General features: G+C 39.5%; 1 protein-coding gene across 1 annotated transcript; it reads left to right on the top strand.

Moving 5' to 3' along the window:
- Window positions 1-242: 242 nt before the first annotated feature.
- GPR63 (G protein-coupled receptor 63) lies at window positions 243-5,607 on the top strand. Its single transcript, XM_075145517.1, has one exon. The coding sequence runs from the start codon at window positions 243-245 to the stop codon at window positions 1,500-1,502; it is 1,260 nt and encodes a 419-aa protein (XP_075001618.1). The 3' UTR covers window positions 1,503-5,607.
- The last annotated feature ends 12,614 nt before the right edge of the window (window positions 5,608-18,221 follow it).

Here is an 18,221-nt window from a genome sequence, read left to right as displayed (position 1 = left end):
GATCCTTTTGTCGTTAAGGAGAGCAGAGCAATCGTTTGGTTCCCATTGGTTTCAGAGAGTCTTACTTTGTTTCTTTAAATTTCTTTCTTCTTTTTCAGATGGAAATACTGACATGAATTTAAGAACTTTGATGCATTCAGACGTTGAATTTTGATTTGTTAAATGACCAGGAATAAGATACTGCCTGAACGAGATGAAATGCCTTGAAGACCTTTGGTTCTGCTTTCATTTCTCTTGAAGCAATGGTTTTCTCAGCAATGCTGACGCTGGCCCACTCTGGGACCTCAAATGCTACTTTTATTGTTTATGAAAATGCCTATACGAATTTTACCACTCCCCAGTCCTTGCTTCGTAGTGGCACAACACAGCCATTGAGATATAGTTCGGGTGCCGTGCTCACCACTGAGAGAAGTACTTTTCTGGTAAACACTACAGCTATCCTGCCATCGCAAGAAGTTTTCAGGAGCTTGAGTTTGCCACTCCAGATCATTCTTTCTGCTGCTATGATATTTATCCTATTGGTTTCTTTCCTTGGAAACTTTGTTGTCTGCCTCATGGTCTACCAGAAGGCAGCTATGCGATCTGCAATTAACATCCTCTTAGCAAGCCTGGCTTTTGCAGACATGCTGCTGGCAGTGCTGAACATGCCTTTTGCTCTGATAACAATCATTACCACTCAATGGATTTTTGGGGATATATTCTGCAGAGTCTCTGCCATGTTCTTCTGGCTTTTTGTCATAGAGGGGGTAGCCATTCTTCTTATTATTAGTATTGACCGATTTCTTATCATAGTTCAGAGGCAAGATAAACTGAACCCTTACCGTGCAAAGATTCTTATTGTGATTTCCTGGGCAGCATCCTTTGTTGTTGCTTTTCCATTATCAGTAGGGAATCCTAATCTGCAGATACCCTCGAGAGCACCTCAGTGTGTTTTTGGCTACTCTACAAGCCCAGGTTACCGAGCCTACGTGATAGTTATCTTGCTAATTTCTTTTTTTATTCCATTCCTGGTAATGCTGTATTCTTTTATGGGCATACTCAACACTGTCCGCCACAATGCAGTTCGTATCCATAGCCACCCTGATAGCATATGCCTCAGCCAGGCCAGCAAACTTGGTCTCATGAGCTTACAGAGACCTTTTCAGATGAATGTTGATATGAGCTTTAAAACTCGTGCCTTCACAACCATCTTGATTTTGTTCCTTGTCTTCATAGTCTGTTGGGCGCCCTTCACCACTTACAGCCTTATTGCCACATTCAACAGCCACTTCTACTACAAGCACAACTTTTTTGAGATAAGCACTTGGCTCCTTTGGCTCTGCTACCTCAAGTCTGCACTGAACCCACTGATTTACTACTGGAGGATTAAGAAGTTTCATGATGCATGCTTGGACTTGATGCCCAAATACTTCAAGTTTTTGCCACAGCTACCTGGCCATACAAGGCGGCGCATCCGACCCAGTGCCATCTATGTGTGTGGGGAGCATCGGTCAGTAGTGTGAAGCTGCGTCTGTTTGACAATGATTGTTATTTTCTGGGATTATTTGTTTTTAGGCTTTAGGTTGAATTTTGTTTTGTTTAATATGGCTTCTTCAGTGTGGCCATATCTTACAACTTGATTAAATTTTCCAGTACTCTGTGCAATTTTGGGAGGAAAGATAGAAGGAGGGAAAGTGATTGGTTATAGTTGGGTTTACTACCAGAATACAATGTAAACAAAATAACAAATGTTACCTCTAGGATTCCATGGAAATCCATTCTTTTAAATGAAAACTACATTTGTAACATTTTGTCAGGTTTATGCTTACTAGGCCTGCAATTGCATCTAATTGTAGGGACTTTTTATGCTGCTAAGATACAGTATATTTAGTTGGTGTAATTTTTCTGAAAAATGTTGCTGCTGTCTGCCAATATATTAGAGCCAAAAAGTCTCATTAGATTACTTCTATTTAATTTTAACAATATTTCAGAAGTTTTCGTGGTGACACTAGAAAACTTTTTCCTTTTTTTAATATTTTCATTAATGTTTTTGTGCACTTTACAAAATTTACTATAGAATTTGTTCATTGGAATATTTTGTTCTGTATTGAAGGGGTATTATTATTATTATTTGTTATATTGGTGAATTTCAATGAAAGACCCATGTAAGCTCTAGGAGGGCAATATATGTTGGTATAGCTACACGTACAGTCATAGATTTGCTGTTTTTTTAACAATTGATCAGAAGTAACATTAGCTGCTCAGTTATCAGGGGAGTTGGAAGGAGAAAATGGAGGAATGAAAAGGAAAGAAAGCAATGAAAATACCATGTCCAGAGGGTGAGGCTAACACAAGATTTAGAAAAACAGAGTTCATGTGAAAATTGTCACAGAGGGAAAGGGTGGCTGTAGTTGTTACTTCAGGCTGTTACAAGCTATCCAAACCTGATGGTATGCCTGAAAACCTGTCTAAAATTGTGACTTTGGGCCTACAATTTACACTGTGTTGGTATAATGCTGTTTCTGCTTGGAGCTCATATAAAGCTAGATGTGCTCTACACTGCTGAAATCATGCTGTCAGGCATTTGTTGGGATAGAATTAGAAATAGTAGGGTAAACCAGCAAACAAATAGCACATGAACCATAGTTGAGGCTAGGACTTGGTCTACATAATAATGACTGGGGAAAAAATCCTCAGCTTGGTTGTTTTCCAGTTTAAGTATTAGACTGAAACCAGAAACTGATAATAATGAATAACAGTTGGCCAGCAGAGTTTGCTGGGGATGTAAGTTAAATTCCCCTTTTCCCTCCGATACTACTTTACATTGATTTTTTCATTGCCCCTTTTCCTCTCTAATGCCTGCTTCCTCAAGGGTTTACTCTGCTGTTCTCATCTATTAGGCATCAGCTTCTCTCCCTGAAATGCCAAACCACCTTTCTGATTAATGTCAGGCTGACTCGGTACCTGCATGGAAGGCAGAAAGGCAAAGGTTTTCCTTGACGATAGCAATCCAGACTCAGATTTTTTTTTTTTTTTTGTTTAATCAGCTAAATAAATATTTAATGTGAGGTAAGTAAAATTAAGACTTAGGTTTGGGCTTTGAAGTGAGATCCCCAGTTGCTCTGAGGCTGGGGAAGAACGCCTGCAGAATTTGTGCGTCCTTGCAGTGGGCTTTTTGGGGCTGTCTGTGACTGAGTACGGGAGGATTAATGTACAACAAACTTATCGACCAGGGCTAGGGTTTGGGCTTCTCTTGCTTCCATCTCTCTTTCAGTACCCTGAAGCATGGGGACCTCTTCATTGTTCCTTGTACCCAACGAGCAAATAATAGCAATTTTATCTATTTCTGCATAAATATCGAACCAAGTGTATGAAGGAAATGCCCTGTACTGTGTGGATGTCCAGGGACTGCTTGCTTCCTGAGGCCAGCTAAACATTTACACCCCAGATTTTATTTAGGCCTTCAGTGAAGAACTAATTTAACAGTTATCTCTGTTCTTCTCATTGACAACTATCTGTAAAAGTGTTGGCAATATTTAAATCTTAGGAGTATAAAAAGAACAATTTTGAATTTAGTAACTTCATTGTTTTAAAAAAGCTGCTATCTGAGGTTGTGGGTTATGTGTAAAGGCACCCAGGCAGTGGCGGTGTTATTGATGTCCATGCTTTCCATTCCTTGTCAACTTCGCTGATGATGGTATGGATTTTTCTGATCAAAATGACAGGCAGTAAAGGAGTTCCACTGTAAAACAGTGTGTTTTAGCATGTCTTTGCAGTATAGCTTTTATTTCTCAATTACATTTACATTGATAGCTGAAGTTTATGACCTGGTTAGTATGGATTTTCTGTTTCAGAGCTGTCATGCCTGTTTATCTCTGAAAGCAGCAAAATTGTGCTTAGAGCTAATGTAATAGAGTGAGAGCATACACTGTCTTAAGATGTCAGGAACAAGTATTTTTGCTGTCTTCCAGAGCTATAATGTAAGAGGTTTGAATGAGTGTCATAAAACATGGTAATTCAGGAAGGAAAGAAGATGAGGAATACAGGAAAGTTAGTGAAATTACTTTCTTGAAGGGAGAGGGGAAAACATGTTGTGGGGATTTCATAATCTCCGATAAGTACTGACTGTGAAGTAGAAATTGCAAACATCAAAGAAAGTTAATTTGTCTTGATAATTTAGTGTTTGTTTACACTGACTGTAACAGGGTTTCCGCTCAGAGCTGTGTCTGCTGGTACTTGGAGAAAAGAAGCCCAAATTGTGTGGCCCAAATTCAGAGGTGACTTACACGATGATACAGTATTCATGCTTACCGGGTTGTAGAGGTGATCAGAGCATACAGTGAACAAATGGGTGTTCAAAAAAAGAAACAAAGTGGCATAGAAGTATCCCCAGGGTAATTATGTGTTTACAGAACCATTTGGGCTATTGTGTCTAATATACTGTCTTTAGAGCAGTGCCTTGATAATTACAGCTGACGTCCTAGGACCAAGTTGAAGACTGCTAAACTGCTCAGTCTTGCTGTTTGTGATCCTGCCAAGATCAGCATAACCTTGCTCACATTTGTAATGTTAAAAGGCATACGTGTTGGCAGGGTTGGGGCTACTGAGGCATTTTAGTGGGCTTGACCAAGACCAAGGATTTTAAAAACTGAAATTGATCTTTCTTGATTCTGCTGGGGAATTATAATTTTCTTCTCCAGAAATGATACTTGTTACTAAACTATTCCCTCATGTTACATTTTCAGAAATCTTTGGTATGGAGGATTGAAATGAATGTATTTTGAATTATGTTGCAGTTTAATTCATTCTGTCAAAGCATGCTGCTTACACAAGTCTCATTTGTACAAATCTATTGCTAAAATGATTCTTTTGTACTCAAAGTTGTGTATTTTTGACATTTCTTGTTACTCATGTAAAAATATTTATGTATATAGAGAAGAAAATTGTTTTGCCTCTTATTGTTTTATTACTATTTTTTTCACTTGTATGCTTAATGCTTTCATATTTTCTTTTATTTGGGCATATGCATAAACAACTGCAAGATTTCAGTGGTTTTTCTGCAACTGTTTGAGATTTTTAATCCTCAAATCATTCAACAATGCCCTCCTTTAAAGAGATTTTGATTTATTTTTGTGTGAAAAATAAAAATTCAGAGCACAAGTTTGTTGTGGTTGGAATGGTGAGGAATTTCTTAAATCCAGTTTTCCAGGAGCCACTACTTTGCCATTATGAACTGGTTTGATCTTTTTTTGAGGAGTAGTCATTTCCTGATGTGGAGAAACCTTGAATTACTGTTTTAAAACAAGCTGTTAAGTAGAATGGCATTGTCTTTTCTGTACATATTACACCTGAGGAAAAAAAAAAGAAGAAAAAATAAACATGAACATTCTCAAAAAATGTAGCAGAATTGTATAGAATTGCTCTATCTTTGTGCATTCGCAGGTTTCTTGGATTTAATACCCAACTTCAGAGTTTCAAACACTTCATTTATTTTATCTGTATATTAAATAACAAAGATTGTTTGCCTGATTTAGATGGTTTTGTTTAAGCCAAAATGTTTCTTGTGTAAAGAATTTACAGAACGCTCTTTTCTGAGACATTGGGGTAGAGATATGTCAATATATCTAATATATATCTAAATAATTACAGAATGCTCTTTTCTGAGACATTGGGGTAGAGATATGTCTATATATCTAATATATCTAAAACAAATCCAGCAAAGGAGAGAAAAAGCCTAAAAAGAAAATAACTTTCCTAAAAATACTACCTGAACTGGGTGTACTACCTTTTAGCTAGGACTGAGTAATTAAGATCATGTTATTGTGCAATAAATAAAACAGGCAGCAGTACTGCATGGCATGATTCATTTCAACACAAGACAGTGACCTTTATGATTCAAGTGCTGCTTGTTTGTATGTGATGGATTATTCTCCATGTTACTAGAATGAAAAATGTTCAGCATCTTGGCTGTTTTGGGGAAATTTTTCAGCTTGCTAATGATTTAGCAGAAATTCTGCTGGAGTAATTTCTCTAAATGATAAAGAGTCAAGGCATGTCCCTAAAGAATGCCAGAGAGGGGATGGGTATTTCCAGTTGCTTGGGAAGGGCCTCGGTCAGCTGCTTAATTTTGAGACTCCTTCCTGTACCTCTGCAACAACCACTTCTTCCTCCCTTCTCCTCTCCCGGTCCCCTCTGCCTCCCCGAGGTAGCGCCTTCTGCGCTGCTGTGTTGCAGTGAGTACGATGGCGGCAGAGGGTGGCGGTGCTTGGGGAAGCTGTGGAGCCAGCAAGCGCCTAGTGCCTCTGTGAGTGCCCTGGGCACAGGACCTGCCGGTGAGCATCCACCAGAACAAAAGTTCCTACAGCTTGCTCTCAGACAAAAACGGCATTCGTGAAGACAATCACAACTCGGCTCGGATACAAGGGGGAAGAGCTGTAAGTTGGTGGCTGCACTGTGTGATGGAGGAAAATGTGGGTTGTAATGGGTGATGCTTCTTAAGTGCCCCTTACAGAGCTGATTTTTGTTTTTCAAATGGAAGTTATGGGTGCTTTATGCATAGAATATTGGGTTGCTATATTGTGTGACAGTGAATGCAGCTTGGTATAAAATCACTAACAGTACTGCAGATAGTGACAAAGTATTCATAAATATCAAAGTAGAACTTGTTCCTGTTTTATTTTATTGTCCTGTCTAGATAACCAGCTTTGCTGGTGTGTGGGTGCAGAACATAGCAATGAGACATACTCCTTGTTTAATTCGTGCTCTGCCTTAAATAGATTACTGCAATTCAAACCTCTGTGGTTGACCTGAAATAAAATTAAGCCTGTTCACCAGAAGAGTAGGAATTCCACTAACACTGCCCTGTCTGTTGAAAGAGAAGCTCCAGTGAAATAAATGACAATAATTCCTCTGAGAGTCAGTTAATCTGATCTCCAAAGGAGATGTAATCACTGCTGTGATAAATTTAACAGTGTCTCCTTTTGATTTACTGGGCCTAGGCTCTGTGTTAAAGACCCAGGGGAGATTTTGGTGGCTGAGGGTATTGCCTGGGACGGCAAGAGGGAGCCACTGAAGCTTACAGGAAAATCTCAGTGCTAGAGTATAGGTTAAGCCCTGCTGTTCTTTGGGGTGTCAGTGCTGTCTTTTTCCAAAAAGGTCATTCCTTTCAAAGGAAGAGAGATGATGAAGTGGCATCTCTTCCATCATCTCTTCCGTCTTTATTGACACTTTAACTGTGAGAACAGTAATTTTTAATTTGGTTCCCTGGACTTGGGATTTCCTTCCCTGCCTCACTGGTGTGTTCTAGAGGAGATGGGAGATGCCGTCAGTCCCTCCTGTGGACTCTTGCACACCTGATACTCCTTGGGCCAGAGGGAACGAGTGAGTGTACTCACGAGGAAGTGGGAGGCTGTGCTCCAGCCACCATTTGATACAAGGTGGTGTAGAGTTTCACAGTTAGGCTACCGGGAGAGCAGCAGTGGAAGCCAGGTTCTCCTCATCACGTGCAGTAACTACCCCAGCCCAGGTGTCTCTCTTTTCCAGTGAATATTTAATTATTCTGTTCAGAGTGAAATAGCTTTTACAGGAGGGAGTGAGAGTGCCCTTTCTGTTTTCTTACCTCACATTAGGTAATAATCCACTGATTAAAGCATTCAGGAGAGACTGTTTAAAATCCTCTGGGATCCTGAGAGAAACTGAAATCATATCTCCTTCCTAAATATATTTACCACTGAATTATTAGGTTAAGAGAGTGGCCTACCAGGACTTTTGGCTTAGTTCATGGTTTTTTTGCAGCCTTAGCTGTTGGTTGAGCTCTGAAAATGCCAATGGATGGACTTTTGCATGTGACGTAGATAATGTAAAGCCTATTTTGTAAATTCTGGTTTGAGATGGGCATTGCACTGTTCACTGCCATCAGTGCTGCAGCACTTCTGGACATATGCAGAAGTAGATGTATATGATGGGATACAGCTGTGATCTTTTAGCTATCTATAGCATAAACAGCTCCACTGATCACTTGAGGTTCCTTCGCAGTCAGTGGAGATAAGTGGATGTTTTCAGGTATGAAAGTTTACCTTCCAAAAGGAGTGAGAAAAACAGCCCAGAAAAGCCAGTGTCTCTCCACTGATTAAGAAGGAAACCTGGAGTGTTAAATTGAGAGATACGTGTTCTCAGTTGGTCAGATTAATCTCACCCCAAATCATTTAAGGAATTTTAATGTGGGAAACTTAGGCACCTGTGAATGCTTGGGTCAAATGCAGATCAACGGGGCTTTAAGGCTCTACCTTTTGACTTTTTCTAAAGTGTCTGAATCTACCTGTAATCTTTTTTGTGATTTCTGGTGATAACTGCACTGGAAAAATGATTGTGCGTTTTAGAACTTGATTCACTTTCTCCAGTGCTCCTTTTTAGACAAGAGGCACGAGATACCTGCACCTTTAACAACGGTGTGGATTTTCTCCTGCAAAAGTAAATTGGCCTTAGTTTGGTCCAATTTTTCTGAAGGAATTGGGCCACTTTTCTTCTGTGTGAGAGCTTCTACACAGGGATTTAGCATTGTTCGACTAGAATGCATTACCTTTGTACCTTTAAGTACTTGGTCTTTGATTTCTCATGCTCAAGCATAGACATGTCTTTATAAAGTGACTCCTAAAATTACCCAGCCTTCTAGCATGATTTTTTAAGTACTGCTAATTATTACATTTCTGTTATTTCAAATTTAGAAATCCAGAAGGCATCATTCCGTAGACTGAGCTGCTCTCTTATCTATTTTGTTAGACTAGAATGTGAGGGAAGAATGTGAGATTTATAAGACTAAATGGAAAGTGAGAAAGAAGCCTAGGGACTCACTTGAGGGGGGCTGACTTTGCAGCCTACTAATTTGGGAAACCTCAAAGATGGTCCTAACTGCCTAGCTGATTTCAGGCTTTGTTCAGTCATTACCTGATGTGAAATGCATCAGCAATCCTGTAAACGGAGGTGGGAGTTGAGGCTTTGTGTGTCCTGGTCTCCAGGCACCAGAATCTTGCTCATTCCTGTGCCCTCTTCTTCTGGCCCCACAAAGCTTTTGCTGCTTCTTGCACCGTGCTGTGGCTACCAGGTAAGTGGTGGGAGAGGCAATCAGACCTCACGCTGCCTCTTCGGCAGCACAGGCCAACCATCAGGCTGAGAGATTAGTCCTTTTCCACATGGCCGTGTTTTAAAGGAGATGAGTTCTTAGGTACTTGCCTTCCTCCAAATGAAACGGAGATGTAGGTTTTCAGGTGGGTGCAGTGGGGGATAGAAGCCTGGACTTCAGCAGGAAGGTGTCAGTCCTGCCAAGCATTTCTACTGAGTGGCTCCATGCAGCTGCTTTCCTGTTGCGTGGATGGCCTGGGACAGGCTGCAGAGGTGGCTGACTTTGCTCACAGTGCAGAGGATCTAGGTCCCTATCTCTGACCCTCTGAACGGGAGTCTGCAGCTCTTCTGGTGCCTCTCTGGTCCTTAGCTCCTCTTCCTTACCATGCAACAGGAGTTCTTTTAACCAAAGCAGGTCTCTAAGGAAAAAGAAAAATTCGAAGAGCATTTTATATTTGAGATTTTTTTTTTTGAGGTGCTTTTGTTAGGACAATAATTAATTTGCGTGACTTATATTACACAGGAGGCCAGACTATATGACCATTGTAATTCTTTCTGGCTTTATTCTGTATGAGAGGTTGTTTCCACTTACATAAAACTTCACTTTGTTAGTGCCATTGTCAAGGTGAGCCTGGGTATTGGTAGAAAGAATCTCAAACATAATTTAAGGGGTACAAAGAAATGGCCCTTTCAGGAGCATTACTAACCTTTGTAATTCATCTTAGGTCAACATTGCTGGTACTTGATTCTGGAGAGCTGGCTTTTCTAATCAACTTTCTCAGAGGAATTCATTATCTGAAAACCTGTGACTAATGAAAGATGTTTTGTTTTTTTGAAGTTCAAGCTGAAGGTTTGAAGGTTACTATTACTAAGCAACAGATTCTGTGGAGTGTCTCCTGAGGGGCTGAAACTACAGTACGTACAAAAGTAAAGCAAAACACAGTGGAAAAAATGATGAAATATTATCCCTGGACAGAGAGGCCACAAATAGTACCATGTACAGGGCCTGTGTCGGAGTCTCCTTCCTTGAAAACTGTTGTTTGACCAATGGAAAAACTTCTGCGGGAGCTAAAGACCAGCATAAACCATATCACCATCCGCCGTGAATGTAAAGCAAGATTCAGCCTCTCTCAAGTGTAGAGATACACCACAGCATGACCAAGGGGAAAAAAAAAGATCCTGAATATAGTTCAGCATACTCAATTCTTCTGAGAAAAGCAATCAGCTGTAATGTATGTTAGCCATATTAAAAGAAGAATGGTTATTCTAGTTGTGAGGACAGAGTGAAATGAAATACAGGAGTGCTTTCTTAAGTCACGAAAGATAATGTCATCTTTTCTCCTATGCAGCTTTGTGTCAGAGTAGAAATAGATATTTGCAGCTTGCTTAAGTAAAAAAACATACCTGGCTTTTTAGCTTTTTGAGGATAGAGATTTCACTCTGTCCTCTTTCTTTGGCTTTGTCCACTGGCTTTGCTAAATACAAGGTACAAATGATAGAGGATAAAGGAAAAAAAAAACAAAACCCACAATTACTTTCAATAATCTTCTAAATGTTTGAGTAAGTTCCTTTGGTCTTGTCCTTTTTATGTTCAGTTTGAGTAACTGTTTAAGTGATGCAGTTTTCTAGCTTAAAATTTGCATGAAGTGAATTTCAATATTTGTTCAACAGAGATTATAAACTTTACACTAATAAAAATATCAATATCATACAACTTAACTCACTAATCATGGTATGTGTAGGATATGTACAATCTGGAAAAAAGTAAAATGTTCTAAATATTTGAGTTAAATAGTAAATATATCTGGTCATGAATGTCAGACTCCCAAAGGTAAGGATAGAATGTCCAAAACCATTGTTAGCATAGAAATCTCCCTACCCTTCCAAATATTTTTCACTTGCTCTGATCATTCCAGTCATAGTTTCCTTTTAACACAGTTTTGGGTTTTTTGTTTCCCAAATATACATATCTTCTGACACTGCAAAGGAAAGATGTATTATTATGCAAATTTTTATCAAGTGAGAAATGAGGCACAAGGGACATTAATTTAAAAAAAAAAAAAGAGTAAGTAAACAGAATCTGTAGTCAGATGCTCCCCTGTCCCTGAAGGCACTGAGGGTCAGCAGGTGTCTACACTGCCAAGCTACAGGAGGTCTGTTCTTTGGGCATGCCCAGAAGCAGCGGTGTCCTCATCTTGCTGTGCTGTAGGTGCCTAAGTCACACCAAAGCCCTGTCAGTGTCCAGGCATTTAATGCAACTCTTTTGCCTGCAGAGCTAATACAGTAGTCTCATGCCCACCCTTTTCCTCAAGAACCCAGGACTTCAATAAAACACATGTATTCATTAAACAAGGACTTGAATTCAGGTCTCTCCTCCTCTAGAGAAAGCCTCTATAGCCATCGCACCTGGTAGCAATAACTGGTTTTGGACTAATGAGTATCTTAGTGCTATGTAGTGAATATCTTAGCACTGCCCAGTACTGCCCCAGGGATACTCTGCAGCTCGTGGCTGGGAGGTTGTTCTGGGAGATGCCCTGTCACATGAGAATGATGAGATGCCACCATGAAGCACTATCTCAATACTCAAACAGATAAATAATTTGAAAACAGAATTGGACTGACCTGGAATTGCAGATGAGGATTATATTCAACTTCAGGTCTATACTCAGCTCAGACCTAAAGTGGTTCAGACCTTTTCCAGCGCACACTATGTCTTGAACATAAGTTTTGTATGATGGATTTTTTTCCAGGTGACTGATTCTGAATGTTAAACCTTACCCAATCTAAAGGGATCTAGCTTTTAGAGAGGCCAAAGACCCTTTTTTTTTAGAATCATTTTCCCCATAACTTCTTGGCCAGGGTAAATGAAGTAAAAATAGTGGGGGGAAAAAATGCCTGGGAGTCTGAACCCCTCATCTCTCTCCCATCCAGAGCTGTGTAGGAACTTTGCAGCTCAGTTTAAAGATCACCACTGTCTCTTTTGGATCTGCTTACGTTACATGTATCAACTGACTGGATGGCTTTTAAAAATGAACGTGCCATTAGAAATAAGTTCTCTTCTTTAATTATATCCTCATTTTATGTTGCAAGCTCTAAATAATTTTAAGCAGGGGTTTGGAATAAATAAGTTGCAGGAAGTCTGATTAATTGATTACAGAAAGTATTGCTTTCAGTCTTGCAGCAATTAAGATTTTATGGTGTTGCTTTTATTTCAGGGATGTAAACCGTCAGGGTCATAAACCTTCAGAAAATTACTGGCTTTTAAAATTCTGATACTAGCACTACTTTAAAATTTTGTGTTGGACTGACATAGAACAGTTATTGTTTGTACTGGCTTCGGTACATTTTGTTACATCCCAAACTATATGGAAGAAAGATAAGTTGAACAGAGATATATGTGGTTATTGTGGGAGAAGGCGTATAAATAGATATCGTCCGTAAACTGGGAAACCAAGATTCCTTAGTTCTGCTACTGGTGGAGTAATTAATATTATTCTCAAGAATAATTTGGCATTGAAAATTTCAGGTTAGGTTTCTACAGTAGGTCTGAGCAGGCAGAAGTCCACAATCAGGTGCAACAAAGTGAAGGTGCCAGAAAAATCTGGAGAAAAATCTGAGTCACAAGGTCCAGATCCCATATGTGAAACTCTTGTATTGGGTTGAGGTGGATTGAAATTGTTCAGAGGGAGAGCTTGTCAAAGCCTAGATTTCCTTTCTGTGGGAAATGCTGGCAGTTTGAGGGTGTTTTAATTTTGATTCAAGAGGCAAGGTAGGGATTTCAAAATTCTCTCCGCCAAGAAAGAAACAATTCCTTTAGAAAAGCAGAAGGTTTTTGTTTTGATATTTCTTCAACAAAATGCTGCTGTGTAGCTCTGTTCCAGATGCTCCCGGACTATCTGGCATCCCAGGCAACCTCCAGAGAGTCAGACCAGGGTGTCGAGATGTCTCATTGTGAGCATCAGGAGGCTTAAACTCTTAAACTACCAACTCCCTGAATGCTTTTAGGGTCTCTGCTGCAAAGCCCTAGCCAAGCAGTCAAATCCCAGGTAAGCTGGGGATCCAGAGACATGAAGCCTTTTACCTGCGTACTGGGGAATCCTCAGCCTCACAGTGCCTTCCATCAGGGCCACCTAAGGCTGCAGACCCTGGACACCTTTACGTCGCCTAGTCCTGGACCTGGTGAGGGAGCCGTGGACCTGCAGTCTTCAAGACAACATCTGCACTGCTAAATGGGCCAGGGCATAGTTGAGACAACATGGTTGACCACTATCCTTGCTGTTAAATATTTAATATCCTTATTTTTTCACAGGCCAATAAACCTTCTCACAGGTTAGTACGGGACAGGGTCCATACCATTTAACAATTCAGGTAGAGAGATTATATTTTAAAGGGAGACCTTAACTGGATGAATATGTGCTGAGCTATGCCATTTGGTGTGAGAGGTAAATCCCCGACTTGTTTCATTTGCTTGTTCCTTCCTGACGTAAGGAGGGATTTAGGTATTCCTACTAATTCCCACCAACTAAGGCAAGTTTTCACCTGCCAGTCCTTGAAACAGAGGGAAGCATTTCAATTTTTCATCCACTTTCAGATCTATTTGCAGCTTATCCATCAACATTTGAAGACATGATATGCAGAAATTTAAAAACCCCATGTACATGACATAGTTATTTTCCCCTAAGAAATCATAAAGCATTTGAAAAACTACCATTTCTCTAAAGTATGTATTACCTGTCATATGTTTTAATACAAAATGATATGTATTTAGAAAGAATGGCTTACAAATATGGTTAGAAAAGATACTCATCTTGCTTATGTCTTTAAATTATTCATTCCAGGTCATTCTATAGTACCTCAGTCAATTTTTGTACGCTACTGGTGTTATATGAAAAATATCTTGGAAACGTTTCAGATGTTTAAAATTTATTGGACTCTCTTTCCCATATCTTCACTTCCAAGGTTGGACCAGCTTCATTGCAGGGGGCCAATTTTTGCTCTCATTATAGCAACTGTAAATGTGAAATAAATCCATTTGTTTCAATACGGTTGCTCACAAGAGACTCCTTTGTAATATAATCCTGCAGTGTTTGGCTCTACCAGATCTGTACAGAACAGATCTCTGAAGGAGAAAGAGATTGAATTAAAATGCTATTTAAAATTAATATTAAAATTGCTTTATTTGTGTCCATTGTTGCAAGTGCTCTCATTTTGAAGTCTGGGGTAGAAGCAAATTCTGTACACTCAGTTGAAAAGCAGGTCTGCGTTAGGTTTTTTTTCTGGGCTTTTGCAGACACCAATATTAAAGGTATGAAACTCTCCTTTGTCTGGAATTAAATATTTTTTTGGATGAGTGTATACCTTTGGGAGGAATTTATCATGTGTGTATGTGTACTTACATGTCGTTGTCATCATCATCATTATCATCATCATCATCCATGTATGCTTACAGACCTATCCACACACAGCTCCATATAATGAATGGTATAATTTGGAATCGGTCTTCAAAGATAGATACAACCACAGCAGAAAAGGGAAGGCTCTGCTGCTACACATTTCTTACTGCATTTCAGATATGTAAAGATAATGACAATGGGATGGCTGTAGCCCTTTGTACTGGCTTTCCTCCCTGTTGGAGTGGCAAATGACAAAGCTGTCATTTATCGTGCTGGAAAATGCGTATCTTGTCCCAAACAAGGTGGTACCATTTTCAAATGACCTGGTTTGCAAAACTCTAGTTATTTTGGGGTGGAAGGTGAAGCAGTCTTAATCTCTATATCATATCAATCATTATCATATAATATCATGATACAGGCACTGCTCTTTGAGCCCTTAGAGCCAGTCTTCTGATTGAGAGCTGACCCAGACAGAGGGGGAAAAACAAGCATGCTTACAATATAAACCTGTGTAAGTACTTCAGACAAGGAAGTATAATGGCTTTGTAAAGCACCAAGCCCTTGTATTTGCAATGCATTGATGACCTGTATGTCATTTTTCTTATCCAGAATTCATTCAAATTGCTTAGCAAGCAAGTCTTGAGAAACCACATTTTGACATTTTTTCCAATGAACTTATCCAAGCCAGTGGTATTTTAATTTAACTTATTTCCAGTCAGGGATATTTAATCATAGTCTTCCATATGAGCCATGCCTCAAACGATAAGATACCCTGCTGAGCTCACAGTGCAATAGAAAACTTTGGTTTACTTGACTCAAAACAAATTTGTGCGTGCGTACGGTAAAATCTGGTTTTATATTGCTTCTCTGACCCTTTCATTCAATACTAGTAATGCAATCAATCACAGCAAATGCAGAGGAAGTGCAATTATGGCTTAGGCAGTAATGTGCTTAAACCTCTGAAAAAAGAAACTATTTTCTAAATATGCCTGTCAGAATATGCAGTTGCCCAGACTTTCATGCTATTCCCTAATATTCCCCTGTGTCTGAGGAATTAGTTTAAATGTGTTTGCCGGAAATTGAGATTATTCTCTTTCAAGAGAATATTAAAAATAACAAATGTGCGAGTTTTTTACCTGGCTGATCTTTTCTTACCAGGACTAGTATAGCACAAGGACTGTGGCAGTCTCTCGCTGGCTGTCCCATTAAGAGAGTTGCATGTCTATGTGGCCTGAAACCTCTTCCAGCTGAAGAAATAATTGGAGACATATTCCTATGAAATATCCTTATGTGAAAGTAATACAGAGGATGCTTCATTTTGAGAATAATAGCCTATTACTTCCAGTTTCTATACATTATACCCTGAGATGTTTTAGAGAAAAGGCAGTCTAGCTCCAGTAGGGATTAAGAACTGGGAAGCACCCACTGTTGTGCAACCTGCAGGAGCTATATCCAGTTCTACCGTGCTGAAACATCCGTTTAACAAGGCAGTGAATTGAGCTTGGTTTTTTTTTTTTTTTGTCTCCACTCAATACAGGCTGGCGGGTTCTAAAGGAAGCAGGCTGGATGTTTCTTAATGTTCTTGGTGTCAGTGTTGTGGATCAGCATGATTTTGTGTGGGTTTTTTATGTCTTATAGTGAAATGCACATTGCTTTAACAGGTTTGTATTTGAAAGGTAATAATGGGACCCATTATGGTTGCCTGAACATAACTACACTTCAAGATCACTTTGTGTCTCCTTTCTGTAATAGTAATGTGCGAAACAAAAGGAACAGTAAAATGGTACTTTGTTACTGCACTTACCTGCTTGATACATGTCTTTTAATGGCATTTGCTTTGAATTCTGTCAAGAATAAGCCATAACTATTTGTCAGCTTTTGAAAAGCGCTGTAAGCCTAGCAGAGTGAGGCAAATTCATGCATCTTCAGTTGTAATTTTTTTTTCTGTATTCTAAGAAGTATCAGATGATAGTTACTGTATTAGAGATTCATTTTACCTAACTTTCAGCACCAGTAAGTTAGGCATCTAATCTAAGCTACTCCCATGTGCTCTCTAGGTACCTTCAGATGGTGAATCACCCCTTCTATCCAAGAAACTTATTTTAGGAGGATGAGTCATTCTCCAGAGATGCCCACCTGCTGCCAGTGACTCTAGAGGAGGGCAAGCTTAGGCTGGGGGGCTAACATTTGCATCTCTAAAGTGTGGTAATATGAAGCTCATTTTTTCCTTCCCTTTCCAGATGTGACTTCTTTATTACCATGGTCATGTTTGTTTTTAAAAGAGAGCAACACAGAATTACACCATAATTATTCCAAGGCACTTATTCTATAGATTTGAATAAAACCCTATGTGGGCAGGGAAATGAGGTATCATATGGCATCCAGCTGTGTTCTGAATACGTGCAGCAATCCTCTCTGCTCAGAGGTATAAAGAAGCAGTAGATTGCTTTAGTTCAAATTTTGACTGACCAGTGTTGTCTCATCTTGCTTCTTTCTTGCTTCTGGTTAAGTGTGTAAGCAACAGAAAGAATGAGCACCGTGTTCCCCGCCTGTATGACATTACTTAAAGCTCGCAAATGACCCCAAGTATTTTAGGTGACAGTTCTCAGATTCTCCAGTGTGGTTCTTATGAAAGGCCTTGCAGGCACTCACTCTCACCCTTTTATCAGGACTCACCACATTTTAATTTCTTCCAGTAACTTGCTCAACTGATTTTGCCTGTAGCTAACTTATTGCATGTTTGCATCATTACCATAAGATTTTGACTCTCAAATATTAAAAAAAAAGTCAAAGCTTTTGTTGAGGCAGATATTCCACTGTGATTATTATTATTAATACTGCTACCATCAAATTCTGAATGTACTACTTGTATTGTTAACGTTATTTAGTCACTATTGGACTGTTTTGTACCACTCCCTCTTATGTTACGGACATATGATATTATTTTGGCTATTTTTTTTTAAATTAATAATACAAAATACAACACAGAAAAAAGCTTATCTAAAGGTTTTTCTCTTAGCTCCAAGCTGCATCCAGCAGCATTTCTCGCTTTCATCCATCCCCTCTGAGGATATTTTTAATACCTTCAGTAAATCAACCTTCCAATTCCACCTACAGAGAATTGTCCTCACAGTCTGGGACCTAAATATAGGTACAACACAGCTTGTAATGTACCGTGGTACACGATTACTGTAATAGTTATTGTGATGTACCATGGGACTGTGGTACACAGTCCAGGTTACTTTAACCTAGTGCTGTGTTAAATAGGCGGAAGAAATACTGTCAAATGTCAAATGCTGTTATTCCCAGCAAGTCTGTGGGCTAGGCAAGATGAATTTCCAAGAGCTCTTTCCAAGCTTTAACAAGCTGCCATCAACACTGGGGCTAATCGGCATTCATATTTGCAGTCTCAGCAGAAGAGTTTTCTGCAAGGTCTGTCCGGGGCACTGAACTAGTTCTTCGTCTGTTGATGACAGGTCGAAATGGGGGTCACTAACCGGGCGGGAGCTTCTTCCTCGCTAGAGATGCTAAAGGGCTAACCTTTTTTAGCCTTTGCAAGAACTGGTAAATTTGCTTGGAAACCGTTGAGCTGCAAAAAGACCATTTTTTTGAAAGCTGCTGGTGCACAAGGAGGCAGATTCTGATCTGTCGAGGTAGCTTTACTGTCTGAGCAAAGGTAAAGGTGAAATACAGACAAATATTACGTTGTCCTGTTGTATGGGAGAATCACAA

Source organism: Calonectris borealis, chromosome 3 (genome assembly GCF_964195595.1).
Source record: "Calonectris borealis chromosome 3, bCalBor7.hap1.2, whole genome shotgun sequence".
NCBI lineage: Eukaryota > Metazoa > Chordata > Aves > Procellariiformes > Procellariidae > Calonectris > Calonectris borealis.
The sequence above is the reverse complement of the archived record's forward strand: the minus strand, read 5'-3'. Positions and strand labels throughout refer to the sequence as shown.

Bases quoted from the DNA above. Each gene is read 5' to 3' on its own strand.
- GPR63 (XM_075145517.1), top strand. From the start codon at position 243: ATGGTTTTCTCAGCAATGCTGACGCTGGCCCACTCTGGGACCTCAAAT.